Source organism: Crassostrea angulata, chromosome 5 (genome assembly GCF_025612915.1).
Source record: "Crassostrea angulata isolate pt1a10 chromosome 5, ASM2561291v2, whole genome shotgun sequence".
Classification (NCBI taxonomy): Eukaryota; Metazoa; Mollusca; class Bivalvia; order Ostreida; family Ostreidae; genus Magallana; species Magallana angulata.
The window spans coordinates 2,762,456-2,786,509 of record NC_069115.1 but is presented as its reverse complement, the minus strand read 5'-3'; the positions used below and the strand labels follow the sequence as shown (position 1 = coordinate 2,786,509).

Here is a 24,054-nt window from a genome sequence, read left to right as displayed (position 1 = left end):
AAAGACTAAAACAGAATATGAAACGGACATTTCTTCCGTGTAAAGTTAGGATGAAAAAATAATCTCGAAAGTTTTAGCAAGTTACAAAATATTTAACTCGCAATTTGTGAACGCTGACACGCCTATGAGGGTCAAGTAACCATTCTTTAAATTTTAAAATCATGAGATTTTGCGATATTTACAACCGTTATCTCTCTATATTTGCCATTATTTTCATTGCATTTCGATAATCTTAGGCAGCTTTAAAGATCATTTATATTTATGAAAGGTGTGAAGATTCCAGTAAGTTAAATTTACAAATAAAAGGCAAACAAAAAGCCAAAAAAAAAGAGAGAGAGATATATGGTTTTAGTATTTGAAATTAATTGGAAGTTTAAAGACTCTTATTCAGCTGTATTAACTTTGTAATTTGCCAAGTTTGCGCAAGATTTTTGTCCTTTATTTAATCCCGTTATTTTAATCAATCCTTTTCCACTGCTTATTCCTATTTTATCGGATCCTTTTTCAGCAAACAATGAAGCTTCTAGTCGTCTCTGCAGTGTTGTTGCTTTTCATTTCTGTCCATACTTACGCTGACGATGACAGCGAAGAGTCGGACTCGGGAACCACTCCAAATCCTGAGGAATTTACTCCTGATCCGGAGGATTCCGATTCCGATTCATCAACTGACCCTCCAACTGAGTTTGAGAACGTCGAACCCGAGTCACAAGCTGATTCTACTCCTGCGCCAGAGAATCTCGAACCTGAGTCCTTAAAAGATTCTACTCTGGCGCCCGAGCAACTCGAACCTGAGACATCAGCTGATCCTACGCAATCCCCTGAGAATATCAAACCCGAATCTTCAGTGGATACAACTGTTGCGCCGAAAGAGGTCAAGCAAGAGTCCGAGGCCTACCTTCCTTCTATCGGCCAAACATTTGTTGATGTACCTTCCACTCTCAACAATCCAAAACAAGCTGATATGTCACAAAGCGGAAGTTATCCTGACCAAGCCTCATCTTTGTATAGTTCTACAAATGAAGTAGTGTCCAGCGCGGATCAAGCATCACAATACCTGGAACAGTCCGCCCCATCCACCGCCCTGGAATCTGTGGCCGACTCCTCCTTTTCTGCAGGCTTCCCTATTTCAAGAGACACGATGACAGTGGATATGTCTCAACAAAACGTGGCGAATTCATTCATCGCATCGTCGTCAGGACTCGAACCGTCAGCTCAAACCGCTGAACCCTCTGTTTCCGCAAACTCTATGTCCTCTGCCGTTGAGATCACACCCAATGCTTTTTCCCCAATAGCCGAACCCGTAGTTCAGATTGAGGTGTCGGCGTCGGACGTACTCTCCAGTGGGATCCCAGTCGGACCCGTCCTTGAAACAGTCCCCGCCCAACAGTCGTCTACGGGGTCATTGAACTATGAATCACAATTCAACTCAAACCCTGATCCCACTATCAACGTTGTATCGCAGCCTCCTGAGGCCAGTCCGTCTTCTAGCGCCATCTCCTATCCCTCTCCTTCCGACCCCGTCGTGGAAGCCCCGCCAAACGCAGTCTCATCCACAGCAGAGGTGACCTCTAACCTTGTAGTTTCAGAACCATCAGGGCCAAGTTATTCCTCGATGGCAGATTTTTTAACGGGTCAGAAATCAGCGACATCCGTTCCCGGTTCCGCTAAACCGGTGACAAAGATTCCAGTGACCACCGATATCCCAACTATCCAGGAGCCACCCATGGTTACCACTCCGAGGAAACCACCAACGCCACCAGCTACTAAAGCTGTTCACACAGTGTCAAAAATTACCAAGAAAGTAAATCGTATTATCAATTTTCAACGTCAGAAGTTTACCTTTTATCGCTGCCAGACAACGTGTCTAGTGGAATCCATCCGGTGCATGCGCAGTTGTCGAACAAACACGACGTTTGTATTGTACAAAGATAACTATCTGAAGTGTGGACAGAAGTGTAGGGTCAGGCAATACCACTGTAAGAAACTGTGTAAAACAGAGCTGACGCGGGAGAGAACCGAGCAGATCCTACAGCTTCGGGGCCGGCGAAGGCACTAGAGTCGGCGCAATCGTTTACTGACGCTAAAGGTGTGAGAGAAAATTCGGGTCGTTTGAACAATCTTGTGTTGCTTCCGTGATTGTAAAAGATTGCGTTGCGTTGGTCAGACACGCATCTTGTTGCTGCTTCCTGTTGTGTTGGTTGTTGCAGAGTAAACAAGTCAGTATTAATTGTGTATGCAGTGTATGCAATGTGAATAACAAATATGTACCGAATTGTGTTGTCATGTTTATATTTGAATATTGTTGTTATTTATTGATTGAAATAAAATGAATTGATAACCGTTCTTGTGCTTTTAAGTGAAGTAAGAAGAGAGGCAGACAGTTCAAATTAAGAATTTAGCCTACATCAACTCTCTAAGTCAAAAACGTTGCAAACGATCGCAAAATGCACGCGCTGATTGCCGATGCACAACACTTGAATGGGAAGGAAAAACTGCATGGCAACTTTCATTATTTACAACAGCATATGCTACATTTAAAAACAAATCTATTATTAATAAGAGCCCCCCCCCCCCCCCATTTCAAATATAACCAGAAAGAGGTAAAACTCGCCTTTTTATTATTATTGATATTTGATTTTTTTTTTACAATATTTACGTACGTGTATATGAAAAAGTTGTAGATTAATTAGATATATATTTTCAACAAAACTCAGTTTTGGATGAGGGAGAAAACGATCAAATACAAAATGTTTCTATCAAATTATAAGGTATGTGACATGTACTATGTTTTTATACATAATAAGGCCTTTTATCAATTAAATGAATAGATTTTAAAAACACGCTGAAAATAACTTATACGTAGGGTCAATTTCTGGTTGAATAAGAAATCCTTTTATCGTCATTTCTTCCGCATAAACAGTTCATTAAACGCTCCTAGAAATAGAGTATTTTGGAGATTTTAGATGTAGACGTATAATTCATGTGTATGTTAACTTTTCTTGAATTTATTTTGTCAATTAAAAAATTTCACACACAATTCTTATGTATTTAATCTATATCTAGTAATTCAACAAACTGGATATTTCATTAACGAAATAATTAAGAAATAAACTCAATATCTACCCAAGTTATACGAGTATAAACCTGGGTTGGGGCACTTTACGCTTTATAATCCGCGAACGTGCAAACCAAATTATACAATTAACTAATTTTTTCTATTAAATCAAATGCCGCGTTACAACCAGAGTTAAATTATAAAAAAAAAATAAATTTAAAAAAGTCACATTAAGAATCTTTTTGAACTGAATCCATGCCAAGAAAAATGAAAAATCGCATGAAATCAATTATTAAATTTTTATGCACGTGGAAATTGTGAAAACATAGCGATTCCGTATTTAATTATACTTTAATCGATGAGTGGTATATCATTGTAATAATTGGCAGAAAGCGTGAAATGTTTTGAAATTTTTTAATCAGAATGAAGCACATATAGAAGATTCACACGATTTTGTAGTTTACTTTCCCAGTGGAGTTGAAAAAGAGTCCATTCTGAAAGAACCCGTTACATTAATATATGTATGTAACATATTTCTTCCTTTTTCTCTTATTCTTTATGAAAGCTTCTTTTGTAACTCAACAAAATGACAAACAAAGACATATTGACAACATTTGAGATAAAAAAATACCACAGAGAGAGAGAGAGAGAGAGAGAGAGAGAGAGAGAGAGAGAGAGAGAGAGGCGCACAGACAGATAAAATGTATAGATTACGGTTTTTCGCAGATGTATCCTGGCATGTGAGTATGGTGTCCGTGGTGAGTGTGGGGGGAGCAGACGTCATCCGCCCACCCAATGATGGTGTGGTTGAAGAACCGGTACGTCATACAGTTGGCTGTGTTGTTACCGTCTGGCTGACCAGGGCCCCATCCGTTGTAGGTGCTGACGGATCCCCCCGCCAACCACTGCCAGACCCCCTCCTTAGCAAAATCTGAACCCCCGATCCACCAGATATTCAGATGTTCACCTGAAATAAAACGATACATGCAATCTTAAGATACATATATAAGATACTCATATTTGAATAATATTCAGATTTTTTTCAAAAATCGAAGTAACATGGTAATATTGACTGTTTTTGTAAATGACGCTAATACTAATTTCATAACTTATGATAGTGTGGGAAACTAGTTGTTAGCCGATTATTTTATCACGAATTCGCTATAACATTTTTTAAACAAATTCGTTATAAACGTAAAGCGAATTACGGCTATTACGAAGTTTTTTATTGTCTCTTGAAATTCGTTAAAAACGAGTTTGTTGTAACAGTTTATAGCTAAACAAACAATATCTTTAAATATTAGGTAGCTCTGATGGTTAGTTTGTTGACCTTTCACCCTCCTCAAAATGACGACTTTCGATTTGCACGTGCATTAAACATACTTCACTTTTCGGGTATGGTGAGTGTGTATTGAATAAAGAGATTCAGAGGCAAGGTAAATAACGAACGTTTTGAAGACTAGCACCAGCGCATATTTTTGTGTGCTAATAATTGTATGAGAGGAACTGTGTTCCTACGGTCTATCAACCCAATTTGTCTTCGTAGAGCTTAAGACCTGCGGCTGTACCAAGGTTCTTATACATGACCAATGCAGGAATAGTTATTTTCACAGATCTCTTTTACTGTTAAGAGGGTTTTGAAATTAAATAGGATATAAATTATCACCTAAATTGTAACGACAACCACACTAAAACACAACTCACTTGCAAAAACGTTAAGAAACTGTTTGATAAAGTTGTCCTTGGCCTCGGAGTCTACCGTGATCAGGTGCGCGCCCATGTTTCGACAGTGACCCTTAAAGAAGAACAAACAAAAAATAAAGTAACATTGTACCGGGAATCATACAGTATCTCTAAAAATATATGAAATTAATGCAGTTATATTATACCGGGTATCGGAAGATATCTCTTCCAGAACAAGGAGTAAACACAGCTTACACAATTATACCGGGTATCAAGCAGTAGTCTTCGAGACCAGGAATCAATGAAAGAATATTGAACCAGGTATCGGTCAGCATCCGACATGGACAAGAAATAAATACAGTTATATTGTACTGAATAAGGCAAAAAGTTATAGGACTCTTGATATGGAAGTCCACATCATTAGTGAAATATTTGATGAAAGTACTAGCTGCATAATAGAAATTGGAAAATAACCCAACAGCCCTGTTCGAGGTTCAGACTGCAGTAAGGCAGGAATGTGTAATGTTTGGGTTTTCTTTTCATCATTGTGGTCGATTAGATAATGAGAAACACCAACATGAAAAAACGTGGAATACGCTGGAAATTCATGTCCACAGTGGAAGATCTTGACCGTGCTGACAACTTTACGCCAACAAAAATGACGTCATGTCAGTGAAGACCACCAGCCTGAATGTGAGACATACAGGATTATATAGGGATTTGAATAAAGAAAAGGCATGAAGATGAATGAAAAAAAGAACGATGCCATCAACCTAAACAACATGGAGGTAGAGGAGGTTCAAACGTTCCTTTACATCGTAGCCACAATGGAGAATTACATTGGAGCCATAATGGACAATTACATTGGAGCCACAATGGACAATTACATTGGAGACACAATGGACAATTACATTGGAGCCACAATGGACAATTACATTGGAGCCACGATGGACAATTACAAGACCGAATTTAAGGAATAGAAGCAGTGAAAAGAAAAGACTAGGATAGGACAGGGATTGTCCTTTCCCCCTGAACAACCTACGGAAATCAGCTCATTTCATCACTAAGAATATTCAACACAAATCTTATAGATCTATGTGCTAGTGTATCGCTCTGAACTCTGGAGAAACATCGAGAAAGATGGGAAGAAGCTTATTACGGTCCATCAAAAAAGCTTCAAGAAAATTTCTTGAAGATTAAAACAAGATATGGAATCAGTATTGATAGTACATGTACAAATAGTACAGCAAGGAGCCCACCATCAGACACATTCCAATGGAGACACTGGAAATGGAAAGGCTATTTAAATTCAAACCTCAAAACTACATGTACTCGAGCTCTAGAGGGAAAAGAAGGTGAGGAGGACAAAAAATCACTTTGAGGCGCAAATCAGAGATAGGAGAACGGGGGGGGGCACAGTTGGAGAGAGACGCAGGTTGTTGCCAGTGGCCGTCGTCAGTGGCGTCTTTTAATTGGTTGCACGGCTTCATGCGTTCGCTGGGACACAGAGACGATTAGTAAGTAACTATATATTAAGTAAAGGGAAGAAATTATATATACATACAATAATACACTCCAAGCACTTTTGTACTGAACAATAACAAGAGAAGCGGTGTAGACCATTGTGTGGGTAGGGAAGCCAGACTTACCCCGGCGTCCATCCACGTGTGTTGGTCCTTGTTGAACTGGATACAGTTGTTGTCATATTCCACCCAGTCCAGAGGACACTTAGATTCAACTGTCACTAGAACCACTGACAAAGAGAAGAAATATCGCCTTAAGGATGACGTTTACTCAGAGTGAAAAAAAATTCCACTGATGATAATGAAAAACCAACTACTGTGGGTTGTAGACCTTACATGGTAGTGTTATTTCACTTTCAAATAAGTAGGCCAATGACCTACTTTTTGAGTTAATGTCCATTGAATCTTTTTTGAAAATTTAAGAAAAATCCAAAAAAATTTTACACTATAATTGAGATTTTCTTAATTGTGAAAATAATACAAATTGCTTAATTCTTTGACAAATGAAATACAGTTTATGAATGGTAGTGACATCAAATTGATACAAAGAATTAAGTTTTCAATCACAATTTTTTAGGGTATTCTAGTGCGAATTTCCTCTATCAGTTTTCAAATTACTACCCATTTTTGATTCAATATAACAAAAAACTGAATGATGATAATGCTAAAACATTTATAGTACTAAACTAAGTATAATGACCTTACTCTCCTGGCATAAAATTTATATGAGGTCAATGATCAAAATTGTGAGATATGGTGTCTTTTATCATTTTTAAGCATTTTTCAATATTTTTGTAGTGTGTGCCATACGATTATCTAAACGAAAAAGCAAGATAAAACCAACAGAAAATATGCCAAATTATGTTGATTAACAAATAAAATCTTAATTTTAAATATCATAGTACTATCAAAAATATTTCAGTGGAAAACAAAATCTGAAAAATTTAATCCGAATTTCCTCGGCTTTGCTAAAAGTCAAACTTTGTCAGAGCCTAATCCCATAATTTAGTAAAAGAAAAATCGATTGTTATGTCAATTATAGTTCATTTCATAAATACTTTTTGTATTTAAAACAAATTTTACTCATTAAATTGAACTTTTTGACAATCCAGATTTGAGAACTCAAACCCTGAGTAAACAACGTCCTTAAGGTACATGAATACAGTTGTAATAACTATGGTTGACACTTAGATTTAACTGTCACTAGAACCACTGACAACGACAAAAAATATCGCCTTAAGGTACATGAATACAGTTGTAATAACTATGGTTAAGACTTAGATTCAACTATCGACGGAAACAAGATGGGGCGCAAAGCAAAAGAATTGAGTAATGAGGTAAAAGAAATGGTATGGAAAATGTAACAAGATGGTAAAACTATTACCTATGTGTCAGAAACCTTCGGAATACCCAGATCTACAATTTCAAGTTTTAACAAGCGTGTAGAACAACGATGTTACAAAACATCCCAAGACGAGGCAGGAAATCTACCGTGACATCCCGAGATTATCGGAAACTTGAAAGGCTTGTGAAAACCCACCAATGGATAAACCAGAAGAGAGAGTATGAAGGATATTACGGACCAATTTAATGAAAACAGAGAGCGGCCAGTATCTAAACGAACTGTGCAATTGCATCTGCACAAAAATGGATTCGTGAGACGGGTGAAAAGAAGAAACTAGTGATCAGAGAAGTGAATAGAAACAAGAGGCCCATGGGCCACATCGCTCACCTGAGGAACAATAGTTATGATAAAATCAGCTCAATGGAGTCATAATACAAACTATCTGGACAATGTACAATAATACATGTAGATCCTGTATAAATAAAATCCATTTTCCCCTGGATATTCTTATGTTTATAATCATTAGTCCCTTTTCTAACAGGATGATTTTATAGTCATATCATATGTTGAGTATTGCAGTTCTCAAAAAGATCCCTAACAATAGTTTATATACGGGATATAAACGTACATCAAACTCTGAACCTTCTCATGAGGCCAAAGAATTGTCCTGGGGCCAAAGTCTTAACAATTATAAAGAATCATCTGGCTGATTAGTTTCTGAGAAGATTTTTAAAGATTTACCCTATATATTCCTTTGTTAAACTTTGACCCCCCCCATTGTGGCCCCACCCTACCCCTGGGGATCATTATTTTCACAACTCTGAATCTACACTACCTGAGGATGCTTTCACACAAGTTTCAGCTTTCCTGGCTGATTAGTTTCTGAGAACAAGATTTTTAAAGATTTACTCTGTTTATTCCTATGTAAAACATCGACCTCCCATTGTGGCCCAAACCTACCCCCAGGGGTCATGATTTTCACAAATTTGAATCTACACTACCTGAGGATGCTTCCACACAAGTTTCAGTTTTCCTGGCTGGTTTCTGAGAAGAAGATTTTTAAAGATTTACTCTATATAATCATATGTTAAACTTCGACCGCCCATTGTGGCCCCAACCTACCCCCAGGGGTTATTATTTTCACAACTTTGAATCTACACTACCTGAGGATGCTTCCACACAAGTTCCAGCTTTGCCGGCGGATTAGTTTCTGAGAAGAAGATTTTTAAAGATTTACTGTATATATTCCTATGTAAAACTTCGATCCCCCATTGTGGCCCCACCCTAACCTCGGGGGTCATTATTTTTACAAATTTGAATCTACACTACCTGAGGATGCTTCCACACAAGTCTCAGCTTTCCTGGCCGATTAGTTTCTGAGAAGAAGATTTTTAAAGATTTACTTTTTATATTCATATGTTAAACTTCGACCCCCCATTGTGGCCCCACCCTACCCTTGGGGGTCATGATTTTCACAACTTTGAATCTACACTACCTGAGGATGCTTCCACACAAGTTTCAGCTTTCCTGGCCGATTAGTTTCTGAGAAGACGATTTTTAAAGATTTACTCTATATATTCATTTGTTAAACTTCGACCCCCCCCCCCCATTGTGGCCCCACCCTCAGGTGAGCTATAAAGGTTAAGTTTACAATTCAATAAGTTGGTTTCTGGAAGAACAGACTTTGAAAATTTTCGTAATAAATATTGACAATTTTTTTACTTTTTTAATCTGTAGCTTTTAAGATCTGTGTACAAACATAGAATTGTGAGCAAATCTCTGTATCTTGCTTATAATTCGAAGCTTAACACTCAAATATGGTTAGTAAATAGAAATTGTAGGGTAACAATTAAACACAAGAAACATGCACTAGCTACATGTATAACAAATAAAGAACACAATTTATTTTTTCGAAATGAATCATATATATACATGTATATACCTACATATTTCCGTCAGCGATATCAAACTCTATTTAAACTGAATAAACTCGAGAAAATGCCGAGCATCTCAACAAAACCTATTGCATTAATCTACCATTACGCAAAAGACAATGCCGAATTACCGATAGAATGAATTGTACTTCAGTACCCCTACATCAGATATTGCTTAATTTGCGCAGGTAAACTGTTAACTGTTTGATTTACCGAAGTCTCTGTTTTATTTGATACGTAAAAATCACGAAATACAGACGATAGTTCCCAGGTTACAAAGCATAAATAATGAAAACGAAACGAAAATCAGAACAAGCTAACACCAACGTCATGTGTGAAAACTGTCAACGCATTGAAATATTTAGCCTTAATTTACTTCACAAAATCGGCACCAATATATTTTGCATGTTTCAAAAATTTCCCTTCATACGCGAACGGTTGCATAGCAAGTAAATTCATCATAGTCAGATCGACCCTTTTTCGTATGATGTCATGGCTGCTTTAAACAAAGAACCTCGTTTTAGAAGTATGGAATACGAGTCTTGGTAAAATGGGTATGCAAACCCAGGCCGTGGCAAAATAAAAGCCGGGGCAGATCGGCAATCGTCAATTCCAAATACGCATTATTTTGCAGCAATTTTTACAGCGAATACAAATATACTGGTCCATCAAATATCCCGAAATTTTAATGAGATTGGCAGATTAATACCTGCCAATCTTTTGTTTTGCTCAGACCAAGTCTTGCCTACCCATTTTACCGTAGGTAATTCTTACCGTATGCCGAGCCCGAAGCTATCAAACTGATTGAAACACGCATTTCCTTTATTATTATTTTCGTAATAACTCAGATTTGAATCAGAATTAGCACTTAATTTTTGCAATTTATATTTTCCTTCCCATAAGGATAATTTATGCTAAACTACGTTGAATTGAACTAATTAGTTCTTGAGAAGAAGATTTTTAAAAATGCACCCCCCTTTTTCTACAGTTTCAAGGTTTTCTCCGCTTTGAATACAGATCGGACTTTTATTTCTGCAATTTATATTCGCCCTCACATAAGGATGCTTTGTGCCAAATTTGGTTGAAATTGGATAAGCGGTTTTAGAGAAGAAGTTCAAAATGTAAAAAGTTTACAGACGGACGGACGGACAGACAGACGGACGGACAGACGGACGACGGACAAAATGTGATCAGAATAGCTCACTTGAGCTTTCAGCTCAGGTGAGCTAAAAAGCGTTTGTCTTGGTGCAGAGAAAAGAGAAAATTGACTGTTGGGAACTACTGGAGAAAAGTTATTTTCTCAGATGAGTCAAAAATCGTTGTGGGACAGAACTCTCGTGTCTATCTTTGGAGAAAACGGGGCAAGGGCTGGAGACCGGACTTGGTTGAGGCACGTCGGGCGAAGCCATCATACGAAGTTATGATCTGGGGATGCATTTCGTGGCACGGAGTAGGTACTATTACAGCTGTTAATGGCAACATCAATGCAGAGAAATACCAGCAAGTACTAAATGACAATTTGTGGCCGGTTATAGTCCGACATTTTCCCAAAGAACAGTACATCTTTCAGGATGACAATGCGCCGGTACACCGTGCTCGTTCAACACAAGATTTTATCCATAGAAATGGAATAAGAACCATGAGCTGGCCTGCACAAAGTCCCGACTTAAACATCATTGAAAATTTATGGTTGTTACTGAAAAGAAAGCTGCAAGCACGTGTTGGTCGTATTGAAAACAAGGACGACCTGTTCCGAGAGATACAGCGGGTATGGACATCTATCACGCCTCAGTACGTACAGAGCCTCTACAACACAATCCCCCGACGATTACAAAGTGTAATTCGGTTGATAGGTCATCTTACAAAGTATTAGGTAAGTTTTAGTTATTGAGAATATTTTTTAAAGATGAAAACTAGAATTTGGAGTTTGACCTAATTCTGTCGCGAATGTAAACACGCCGCCATTTTGTACGAATATATATTGCATCACATTGTACATGAATACAGTTGTAATAACTATGGTTAACACTTAGATTCAACTATCAATAGAACCACTGACAAAAAGAAAAACATATCGCCTTAAGGTACATGAATACAGTTGTAATAACTATGGTTAACACTTAGATTCAACTGTCACTAGAACCACTGACAAAGAGAAAAACATATCGCCTTAAGGTACATAAATACAGTTGTAATAACTATGGTTAACACTTAGATCCACTGTTACTAGAACCACTGACAAACCAACAAGACCACCTTTAGGTACATAGATACATTTGTAATAACTATTGTGCACACTTTGAATCAACCGCCACTGAAACCAACTAAAACCAAAACTAAAAAGATCGCAATAAGACATATAGATACAGTTGTTTTACATCCTGTAGCTATAGTGGACTCTGTCACTTAAACCTCTGACAAAAAGAAAAGAAATGTCGCCTTAAGATACATGGATACAATAATTGTAATAAGTACGGCGGACACTTACAATCGGCCGTCAAAAACATACTGGCGAACAGAACGAGTCACCTCAAATTGTTAAACAACACTGAACACGGATTGAACCCATATAACCCATATGATATGATATATTGTAGACATTGAACTTATTTCTCTGTTTTAAGGGTTTCCTTTGAACAAGTACAGAATATGATAGGCATCGAAATCAACCGTACAAAATCAAATGAACAGTCGTGTCAAAATTTGAAAATAAAATGTCATACTAAAAAAGAAAAATTATCCAAATCAAATGGATAATTTACACATGCCATGAAATGAAACAAAATCATGAACAATCTTATTTGATCACTGCCTTTAAGAGTTAAAATCATATAACACTTTATATTTAGTATCTTGAACTTAAAACATTAAGAATATTCATTGTAATAGGTAAAGAAATTCGATTACATATCATTAGTATATCATAATAGATAGTTTAGAGTCAAAAGTATTTCAAAAAATTCAATATGTTTTTGTATACACGTTTATATGTATCTTTGTTAATAACTCATAAATAACATAAAACAATAAACATTTCCTCCAATTAATGTCATATGTTTTATTACCAAATGAAATTTAGTAATTAATAAGTAAAAATGAATTTATAATATTATCTTTACCCAGGATAGCGAGGAGAGATGTTGGGACGGCCGCCATGTTTTCTGTTAGTGCTTTGCAGACAATTGTTCAGCGCCCCACTAAATGACCCTTTACTTATCTGTAAAAATGTGACGGGCTCACATATGACTTGAATGATCTAGTTCTACCGATCCAATCTTGTGTAGAGCTTTGATGTACTCTAAGAACATCACGATTTATACCAAAGTAGAGCATTGCTTAAGATATGACCCACTATTGAAAATTCACAGTAGTGTGGAAAAATGGGGGAGGGGGTATAATACACAGACCCGCTATTATTCTTGTTTATTAGCATTAGAAAAAAATTGATTCATGTGTTAACTTATGGGGATTCCTGTAATAAACTAAGGGTAAGAAATATCTGGTAATTACTAAGGGTAAGAAGAACACTGTATTAAATCACGTGAAAGCAACAGGTTTAAGGATACGAAAAACCATGTAATAATTCAAGGGTAAGATTTATCTGTAATAGTTTTAATGGTCAGAGGAATTTATAATAAATCAAGGGTAAGACATACCCTGTAATAGTTTTAAGGGTAAAAGGAACCCTAAAATTATCCACGGGTAAAAATTATCCTAAAATAGTTTTAGGCTAAACAAATCAAGGGTGAGAAATGTCCTACAATAAATAACGGGTAAGAGATACTTGTAACAAATCATGGGTAAGAGATATCTTGTAATAAATCATGGGTAAGAGATATCTTGTAACAAATCATGGGTAAGAGATATCCTGTAATAAATCACGGGTAAGAGATATCCTGTTATAGTTTTAAAGGTAAAAGGAACCTGTATTAAATTACGGGTAAGAGATATCCTGTATAAATCACGGGTAAGAGATATCCTGTATAAATCACGGGTAAGAGATATCCTGTATAAATCACGGGTGAGAGATATCCTGTATTAAATCACGGACAAGAGATATCCTGTAATAAATGAAGGGTAAGAGATATCATGTTATAGTTTTAAGGGTAAGAGGAACCTGTATTAAATCACGGGCAAGAGATATCGTGTAATAAATCACGGGTTAGAGATATCCTGTAATAATTTTAAGGGTAAGAGGAACCTGTATTAAATCACGGGTAAGGGATATTCTGTAATAAACCACGGGTAAGAGATATCCTATTATAGTTATAATGGTGAGAGGAACCTGTTATACTCTATACAGTAAAACATAACATTACAACCATATATACCTAATATACATGTGGGTGCTGTTTTGTCAAACATTTCATAAATGTTTACATAAATCTTATGTAAACATTTCAACTTCCGATTTAATCGGGACATCCGTTGTCTGTATTATATAAAGCTACTACAATTTATCTATTATTTTCGTGTTAGAAATATTCGCAACATTCGCGTTCACATATTGTTCGGGAATATCCTGATTTTATTTTTCTTTAATTCTGTGCATTTTTACATGTTTCATACATCTGCTTTACTGTTATTATTCTCTGGTAGATATATAGTTGTGATTGTTTGTTTGTTTGTATGTAACATTACATATAAATTATATTATATAAAAAGGAAGCGACTGTATTTCGTCATCATTATAATTACTTATTTAAAATACTTTGAATGTAAATGTGGAAATGTTTCTGATGCAGAAACGTGTAAAATATATAACGCGTTTACCACTGTTTTGAAAAAAGATGTATTCATTACATGATTAATGTAAAAATACATTATTTCATTTTTGAGATGGTTGACGTTTGTTATTGTCACTTTTCATTGACATGGCCCGAAATGGAAATACCTCGTTAGGTTTTTATCTTTTACCGTCGCTGTATCAATCTCTCTACAAGTATAATATACGTTTATTATACTTTCATGTTTATTATACTTTCATGTTCACCAATCTGATTGGTTTAGACGCAGTTGATAATCCGTTCTATTACCCTCAGCGTTAGCAACTCACTTAACAACGGGTATCATGATCACAACGAATTGTTACATGCGTGTAAATTATTCGCGTACGGTTCGCCGTGGATTCACGTCATTCTATATAAAATAAGTAAAACATATTTACGTCGGTTGACAATGGTTTCCTCGGGGTATCAATTTCAACTGTTACCCTCCCAAACAGGCACTATTTATATAATAACCTATTATATAACGCCATACCAAAAATTAGTAATTCATTGTTTGCTTTCTTTTTTTTTATAACAAAGTTATTTAAGCAAACCTAAGAACACTGCACTAGATAAATTATTAAATTTCAATGTTTCATGCACACACAATAAATACTTCCGGCTGGGGTTGCCAAGGGGGCTTGGCTACATAAGCTAATCAGGTTATACAAAATAAACTATTTCTATTCTGTGTGTTTAGCCAATCAAAATGCTTGTTATAAAAAAAATAATTATGAATCATTACATCTCAATGCTTACAAGTACTGCATTAATTTCATATAAAGTTTGCTCATTTATGTTAACATCAGTTGACTCTAAGATATCTTATATTTAACAGGACACGTTTCATGGGTTTTTTTTTCCCAAGTAAAATCAAGAGATGAGGTGTGACGTCACTGATAGCACGGGTGACCTAAGGAAGCGTCTCTGTGTAGTTTCGAACATTGAACCATGTTTCGTACTTCATATCTGTAGACAAGTATTTAAAATTTTATTTTACAATATATATTTTTGTCGACATCGGCTAGGAAAGCTTTCTTATTGCTTTCCCTCTGATGAATAATTGAAAAGTTAAAAACTATATTAAATTTCAAACTAAAAAAACTCCAAACAGAGATAATATACAAGAATGGATGTTTATTAGCGTTAGGTTTATTTCCAATAAGACAACATCAGTACATCAGCTTCCGGTCAGCCATCAGCCGATCACAGTACTGACGGTCGGCGCTCTACAAACAGAAGATCAAAACATAAAGGATCATAATTGTATTAGAGAAAATGATCTGTTAACACTTAAAACTTCTACATCTATAACCAACGTTTTATTTCTATCTCGTATCAGCTGTTTAGTACAATTGAGATTTTGTCGCTATATTATTCTAAAATGACCCCAATAAACAAACATTTATTTCCTATAGTTTTTAAAAACTTTCATATTTTTGTCTGTTAATGTTTAGCATTTATATAATATATATTAATATGAGCCATTCATCTAATATTAAATAATCCATACCGATGATTAATTCCTTAACTACATTTTTGATAAGACGAACAAATAATCTCAGGTACAAGTATCCATACATAATGTAATTACCTTTCGGTGTTCTCAAATAAAATAATGACCCACGAATAGAGATGTTACTTAAAGGGTTTAATCTTACTGGTGTTCATAAAAGGAATAAAACCTTACAGATGTTCACATATTTAGTCACTACTTACAGGTGTTCATATATTTTGTTACTACTAACTTGAAATCAAAAAATAATAATATCTTATAAATGTTCATATATTTAGTAACTATTTACGTATTTTCACAAATTTTGTTACAACCAACTGGTGTTCAAATAAAAATTACCTTACAGATGTTAACATGCTTAGTCACTACTTAAAGGTGTTCCCATATTTAGTTTCTGCTTACGAATGTTCACATAATTACTTACTACTTAAGGTGTTCACGTATCGATTAACTATTTACTGGTGTTAAAAAAATAGATACCTTATAGATGTTCACATATTTACTCACTACTTAAGGATATTCATATATCAAGTTACAGTTTACGGATGTTGACATATTTAGTTACAACTTTGGTGTTTAAAAATAATTTGACCTGAAGGATGTTCACATATTTACATGTAGTTATTACTTAAGGTGTTCACATATTTAGTTACTACTTACGGATGCTAACTAATTAAGTTACTACATACTCCTGTTTAAAAGTAATCATACCTTATGGGTGTTTTGTTATTTCTTACTGCTTTACTGGTGTTCACATATATAGTTACTACTTACTGGTGTTCACATATTCAGTTACGACTTACTGGTGTTCACAAATATAGTAGTGTGGATGAGCACAGTTGGAGTCGATCCACATTGATGTTTCTCCGTTGAAGACCTGGAGCATGCAGTCGTGCGTCCTGTTACCGTCCGGATATCCGGGTCCCCACTGAGTGAAATCCCCTAATCCAGTTCCGGTCTCACTCCAGCGCCATTGGCCCTCAACGATATAATCATTTCCTCCCAGCCAGTAACCAACTTGCCGAAAGTCTGTTTGATCATGTGATCATAGATCAGAAAAAGTGAACTTAAATTTGTAACTCTGCCCTCTGGCCATATACTGATTACATCTATAAACTTCAGACACGATTCTACCTTCAAAAATGCTTTATTTTGTAAACTGTATTACAGTTCTTTAAGTATAAAACATATAAGTATGTAATCAGATGGTTTTTGGAACATATTTTTGAAAATCATATTAAAAACGTTACTTAAGAAAAAATGGTTAGTTCATGATTTTTTATTTAGCAATTCTAAAATAATGAGGTTCTTATTCAAAAGTTTGTAGGCCTATGTGAAGTTTTTCGACCCCTTTGCCAAAATGTTATAAAGCCATGATGCTTCATTGGAAGATACGTACGGTGGAGGGTGCTCAGAAACTTGTTGATGTAGTCCGCCTTCGGCTGGTTGTCGATGGTCACCAGGTAACTTCTGTTCATGTTGTGACATTTTGTCTACATTGAAAGAAGTGTTAACTAAACCAAGAAGTCATGCATTCATTTACATGAATCTGACATATAAGTCTGTGTAAACATGTCGTACATTAATGTAATATACATATACAGGTATCTGGCATAGTCATTGTAAACTTGCTGTTTATTAATTTTTTCTTATTCAGGAATCTGGCCTGCGAGTCTGTGCAAACATTCTGTTTATAAATTTATTCTTCATGTATATTTGTGTAGAGAAAACAAAGTTAATGTCGACACCAACGATGGATATGCAAAACCTACATACATGTAACTAGGTTACCAACGCTATGAAAAAATATAAATGGTTTAGGTTTGCCATTTAGTTCAAAACTTACTCTACATATATGGGTTACCAATGCTATGAAAGAATAAATAGTTAAGGTTTGCCATTGAGTTCTCAACTTTTTCTACATAACTGGGTTACAAACGCTATGAAAGAATAAATGGTTTCGGTTTGCCATAGACTTCACAACTTACTCTTGCGTCGGACCAGGTGTGTTTGTCGTGGCTGAAGTAGATACACTCTCCGTTTAACTCCGCCCACCCGACTCCACAGTCGCACAGACAGACGGACAGTACTACAACAGACAGACAGACAATGTTATAGCAGTCAACATAGTCACGACAGTCATACATTGTTACAACAGCCAGTGTTACAGCTGTCAGACAACAAAAACGCAAAGTCAGACCAAGCTACAACAGTCAGACACAGTTAATCCGCTCAGAAAATGTTATGACAGTCAAACAACGCTACGTCGGTCAGACAACGCTACGACGGTCAGAAAATGTTATGACAGTCAAACAACGCTAAAAGAATCAGACAAGACTACAACAATCAGACAAAGCTACAACAGTCAGACAACACTACAACAGTCAGACAACACTACAACAGTTAGACAACACTACAACAGTTAGACAAGGCTACAACAGTCAGACAAGGCTACAACAGTTAGACAACGCTACAACAGTCAGACCACGCTACAACAGTCAGACAACACTACAATAGTCAGGCAAGGCTACAATAGATAGAAAAGGCTACAACTGTCAGACAATTCTACAACAGTAAGACAACGCTACAACAGTCAGACAACGCTACAACAGTCAGACAACGTTACAACAGTCAGACAACACTACAACAGTTAGACAAGGCTACAACAGTCAGACAACGCTACAACAGATAGGAAAGGCTACAACAGTCAGACAACACTACAACAGTTAGACAAGGCTACAACAGTTAAACAACGCTACAACACTCAGACAACGTTACAACAGTCAGACAACACTACAACAGTTAGACAAGGCTACAACAGTTAGACAAGGCTAAAACAGTCAGACAAGGCTACAACAGTCAGACAACGCTACGACAGTCAGACAGTGCTTCGACAGTCAGACAACGCTACGTCGGTCAGACAACGCTACGATTGACGACGTCAGAAAATGTTACGACTGGCAGACAACGCTACGACAGATGGACAATGCTGTGACAGTCAGACAACGCTTCGACACTCAGACAATGCTTTGACGGCTAGACAACGCTACGTCAGTCAGACAACGCTACGATGGTCAGAAAATGTTACAACTGCCAGACAACGCTACGAGAGTCAGACGATAATGCGATAGTCTAACAATGCTACGACGGTCAGACAACAGAGAGACATACAATGTTACAATAGTCATACAATGTAACGACACACACAGGACTACAACAGACAATGTTACAATAGTCATACAATGTAACGACACACACAGGATTACAACAGACAATGTTACAATAGTCATACAATGTAACAACACACACAGGACTACAACAGACAATGTTACAATAGTCATACAATGTAACAACACACACAGGACTACAACAGACAATGTTACAATAGTCATACAATGTAACGACACACACAGGACTACAACAGACAATGTTACAATAGTCATACAATGTAACGACACACACAGGACTACAACAGACAATGTTACAATAGTCATACAATGTAACGACACACACAGGACTACAACAGACAATGTTACAATAGTCATACAATGTAACGACACACACAGGACTACAACAGACAATGTTACAATAGTCATACAATGTAACGACACACACAGGACTACAACAGACAATGTTACAATAGTCATACAATGTAACGACACACACAGGACTACAACAGACAATGTTACAATAGTCATACAATGTAACGACACACACAGGACTACAACAGACAATGTTACAATAGTCATACAATGTAACGACACACACAGGACTACAACAGACAATGTTACAATAGTCATACAATGTAACGACACACACAGGACTACCAGACAGGGTTGTAAGACACTGATACAAGTCTACTAGACGGATACACACATATTTTATTAAATAAAACATGTTAAAAAATTATCGAATGGGTGATTTTTAAAGACGTTTTTAACTTAATAGTTTTACAATTCTATGTTCCTCATTTGAAAAGAACATCACGATTAAGAATACAGAAAATATAAGACTGCGGTTGTTTGGTACTGATCGACAATGGCATCCACCAAACGTTTGTAATAGTATTAAAACGTGTTTAAAATATTAATAACTATAGTTGTTTAACTATAAATTGGAGGTAATTTAAAGATGACATTTTTTAAGACAAAATGTGACTAAACGTGTCATATATTCAAATGTTATGCGACTGTATATACCTGATAATAAGGTAAGCAGAGGAAGGACCGACATTTCTGTGAATGGTCTCGTTCTTGGTGAAGTCCTTGATAGTGACTGATGACGTCACACCCCGGTCTTATCTCTCGGCGGTAGAGTACATTGTAACGTGAAAAGGTTTAAGGTGATTGCCATGGAAAGATACCAGAAACTACAGAACCCAGAAATGCATGACACGAGAAAGCAAAAAAGAGTGATATTGATATATGTTTTATACGCATGCCTATTCATGTCTAAAATCACCTACAAGGAATATGATAGGTTTTATTGTCCGCGGTATCTTTTAAATTTTGCAAAAGGGCGAAAAAAGGAGAATGAGTTGCAAAGGAGAAAATGCATAGATGCGAAGATGAAAAACGATAATGTGAAGTTGGATAGGTTAAGGAGCGATACTTTGCAATTTTCTATGGTTCCAACAAGTACATAGTTTAGGCTGGATTGTAAACTTAATTATTTTTTTCGATTTCAGGCTGTACAATCTTTAGTTTTTCAGAATTATTTACCTTACCATGAACATTTCTTAAAAAAAAAACAAAAAAACTTCAGTTAACATAAGCTAAGGTAACCTATGTTAACTAATATTTTGATAGGAAAGATTAACGGTGTTCTATAAAAAAAGAATACTGTAAGTTCCTAAAACGCGAGGAATTGATATCCGCGTAAAATCGCGAGAAGCATCCTTCGCGGATTTTAAAATCTCGCCATTATTTTCCGAGAGTTGAAAACAGTAAGAAAAAAGAAAAAAAGTTCAACGTTCGCGATTTTATATCTTCGTGATTTGATACAAACCAGCGGGATTGCGGAATTAAGAACTCGCGTAATATAGGGAATTTACAGTAATGTACGTTGCGCGTGACATTTTAAACAATGAAATGCTTTTTTATGTGATTTATGCGGGATATGAAGGTGACGACATTGTGAAAAAACACATAACCTGCATTAGCGGAATCATCGAAGAAAGCATTTTATTGTTTATATTTATACCTTTCTTTTAACAAATTAATAAATTAATTGTAAAAATGAAATAAGATTCATTAAATTACTGTGAATGCACATTGTACGTTAGCTAAAAGAAACAGTCAAATCGTTTTCTATGGGAGTTTGAGTCTGACATCATCATGATTATTTTGTGCAGCCCGTGATTTTTCTTAGGTCGCTGTAGGTTTTGACCAATCACTAAAGGGGGCCTGGAGCTTTCAGTCCTGTCGGTTTTAGTAGCTGTAGGTTTCGACCAATCGATTGACGGGGCCTGTAGCTTTCAGTCTGGTTATTATTACAAGTAATTGGTAGATCATATCTAGATATCGTAATATTGAACACATTTGCATGTTAAAATGTCCATTTTATGTACAAAAGATATTTTCCCTTAGCTAGTTTTCTATTAATTTTTACAAAAAACGATGGTCAACATCCAAATTTCTTTATTTTAATCTAAATGTGTTTGATTTCATAATATTGAACACATTTGCATGTTCAAATGTCCATTGTAACTACAAAAGTAGAAAAACATTCTTTCCAGTTTTCTACTTTTTTTCACTTAAGGCTTTCACTTAAATTTCTTCATTTTACAGCTTACGGTTTTTCTACACTTTTAGCATATGATTGTTTAGGCATTGCACGTTTAAGTTTATTAAAATAAATATGTGGCAATTTTGTTAAGGTTTTGCAAAGGATGACTGCACTTAGCGCCGGGTTTTTGGCCCTTTTCGGTCGTTTCTGTTGCGTTTATTTCTTAGCCTAATATCCCTCTTGTTAAAAGGTTTAAATAGTCTACTCAATTTCCAACATAATTTAAGACTTCAGACAGTGATACAATAAGCTCATTCTATGTTTTTCTGCTTACAACTTTCGAAAAAAGGAGAATTTTCGCTTATCTCCCCTTGATCAAATATTAGATTGATAATAATATGCATGAGAGGTGGAGCTGACATTATCAGAATAATACTAAAATTAGACTAGCATGAATAACAATGCCATGTATAACAATTTATTTGATCACTCTTTCACCATAACCCTATCTATTCTATATGTTACAAGTATACTATTTACTATGGTTTCAACAATTAGACTACGCCCATGTAAGTATAAAAAGACTTCAAATCAATGCTTGACAACGTGTTCGAAAACATTGTCCTAGGTAGCACATAACATGCTACCTTACACGTCACGTGATAGAATTTTGTATTTACAAACTTACTTGAGGTGAGAAATCACGTGGGGAATTATAATATTCAACATGCATCAACTCTCGTTTACAATAGGGAAAGCGAACGTAAGAAGAAGCAGTTTTTTTCTCATTTAAACCATAAGCGCATGCTTGTTTAATAATCTCCCTTTGGCATAACTTTGACAACGCAAATATACATCTACTGTTAAACGGAGAACAATATACAAACATGCGCTGACTATGTATGAAGTCAGTATAAAAGTGGGCGTCCTATTATCGTGTGGAGATTCAAGAAATCGTGATGACCTCCGCCTATGAAAACAAATTCGTACTTGGTAACAACATACTTTTTTTAACGCAATTACGCAAAGTTGCAGTTTAGATGTTGACCATTTCTGCAATTGAAAAAAAGAGAATACTTTTAAAAGATTATTTTTCTCGCAAATATCGCATGTCCTTAAGTGCAGACATCCTTTTAGATAAAATTGAATGGACTACATGCATAAAATTAGATACAAAACCGACCGAGCAGCTACAAATTTCCACACAGATTTCGTGACGGAAGACACTAATATCTAGATTACACTGGCTATTTACAGTTATATGTCGGTCGTCGTGAGACGTTGTGACAAACTGGAAGTCTAATACAGATGTAATCAAAGTACCAAAAGTACTGACAGTCCTTATGCATTTTCCCGCTAAGCGATTTCATTTGACACCTAGGTACCGATACATTATATTATTTGATTGTGTTTTAATCTTAAAAATTGAATTCAAGAATTCAAACGGAATATTTGATGTTCATCACGCATGGATCCATCGTTAAATTTAAACTCTGACTGGAAATATAATGTTTTGCTAATTTAACAACCCAGTATCATTTTTTTAAGATGATCGATATGCGGTGTTATATTTACGTCACAATTTAAAGAATACAAAATACGAACATATCAAAATAGCCAATGACCATTTTCAAAAGCTCAGTTAGCAAAGACACTGACAGTGAGTGATTAATTTTCGCTACGATTTTAGTTAAAATTATTAATACATTGTAGATAAATAACATTTGTATTGCTGACCTGGACTTGAAGGTGTGTAGTTAATGAAATATTTAAAACAATCAAGCATAGTCCATATATGGGGTTTTTATTTGGTCAATCACTAGACAAAACTTAGATTTTTTCGCCATGTTAAATGACCTTGGTAGGTTTTCATTTGAAATGATGATTATTCTTACCAGTATGTAGGAACCCCCTATTGTAAACTTGAATAGCGCCACAACTGCTGAATAAGACGACTAACTGCTGAATAAGACGACTAACTGCTGAATAAGACGACTAATTGCTGAATAAAACAACTTGTAAATATGCTGGTGTATTTTATCTGGTTTTGGGATAATATTACTTTTTAGGTTAGTTACTGACTCACTACGGAAATATATTGGGTTGATCAATCTCATAGATGGCGAGGCGAAGCCGAGCCGTCTATGAGATTGATCAACCCAATATATTTCCGTAGTGAGTCAGTAACTAACCTAATAAGTGTTTTGTTTTCCCGAGGACTATCCAGCGACAAATTAATCACAAATAGCGATGATCTACGTAAAGCCATATACAAGATGCCTAACATCTCGTCCAATTTAACTCATTTAAACTCTTCAAAATGTTCAATCTCACCTTTCAAATATTCTTTAAAAATCCTTGCTTCACCCATGTTTACTTACAATGTTTTGTTGCTATTCAGTTTTAAATGTTTTCTCCCTTTCCTCTGCAGAGATTTGAGCAAATTTCGACGCTGCCATTTTGTTCTGCTCCAGACAAAACAATGTGACGTCAATATTCTAA

The 24,054-nt window shown here is 35.8% G+C and overlaps 3 protein-coding genes across 4 annotated transcripts; 1 reads left to right on the top strand and 2 right to left on the bottom strand.

The window, feature by feature from the left end:
* The first annotated feature begins 261 nt into the window (after positions 1 to 261).
* LOC128183622 (uncharacterized) lies at positions 262 to 2,279 on the top strand. The gene is made up of 2 exons (XM_052852729.1): positions 262 to 282; positions 509 to 2,279. The coding sequence occupies exons 1-2, from the start codon at positions 262 to 264 to the stop codon at positions 2,054 to 2,056; spliced, it is 1,569 nt and encodes a 522-aa protein (XP_052708689.1). The 3' UTR covers positions 2,057 to 2,279.
* Positions 2,280 to 3,455: 1,176 nt separating this feature from the next.
* Positions 3,456 to 12,814, bottom strand: LOC128182906 (perlucin-like protein). Its single transcript, XM_052851682.1, has 5 exons — positions 12,660 to 12,814; positions 6,388 to 6,491; positions 4,760 to 4,850; positions 3,770 to 4,022; positions 3,456 to 3,549 (listed from the first exon to the last, which is right to left on the bottom strand). The coding sequence occupies exons 1-5, from the start codon at positions 12,694 to 12,696 to the stop codon at positions 3,516 to 3,518; spliced, it is 519 nt and encodes a 172-aa protein (XP_052707642.1). The 5' UTR covers positions 12,697 to 12,814; the 3' UTR covers positions 3,456 to 3,515.
* Positions 12,815 to 15,431: 2,617 nt separating this feature from the next.
* Positions 15,432 to 20,167, bottom strand: LOC128182907 (hepatic lectin-like). Of its 2 annotated transcripts, XM_052851685.1 has the most exons (5): positions 20,025 to 20,167; positions 17,814 to 17,914; positions 17,225 to 17,318; positions 16,629 to 16,854; positions 15,432 to 15,538 (listed from the first exon to the last, which is right to left on the bottom strand). In XM_052851685.1, exons 1-5 carry the CDS (start codon positions 20,056 to 20,058, stop codon positions 15,508 to 15,510), a joined length of 486 nt encoding a protein of 161 aa, XP_052707645.1. In that variant the 5' UTR covers positions 20,059 to 20,167; the 3' UTR covers positions 15,432 to 15,507. The 2 variants fall into 2 exon arrangements, with proteins under 2 accessions (XP_052707645.1, XP_052707644.1); XM_052851684.1 differs by lacking the exon at positions 20,025 to 20,167 and having other exon boundaries at positions 17,814 to 17,972.
* Positions 20,168 to 24,054: the final 3,887 nt, after the last annotated feature.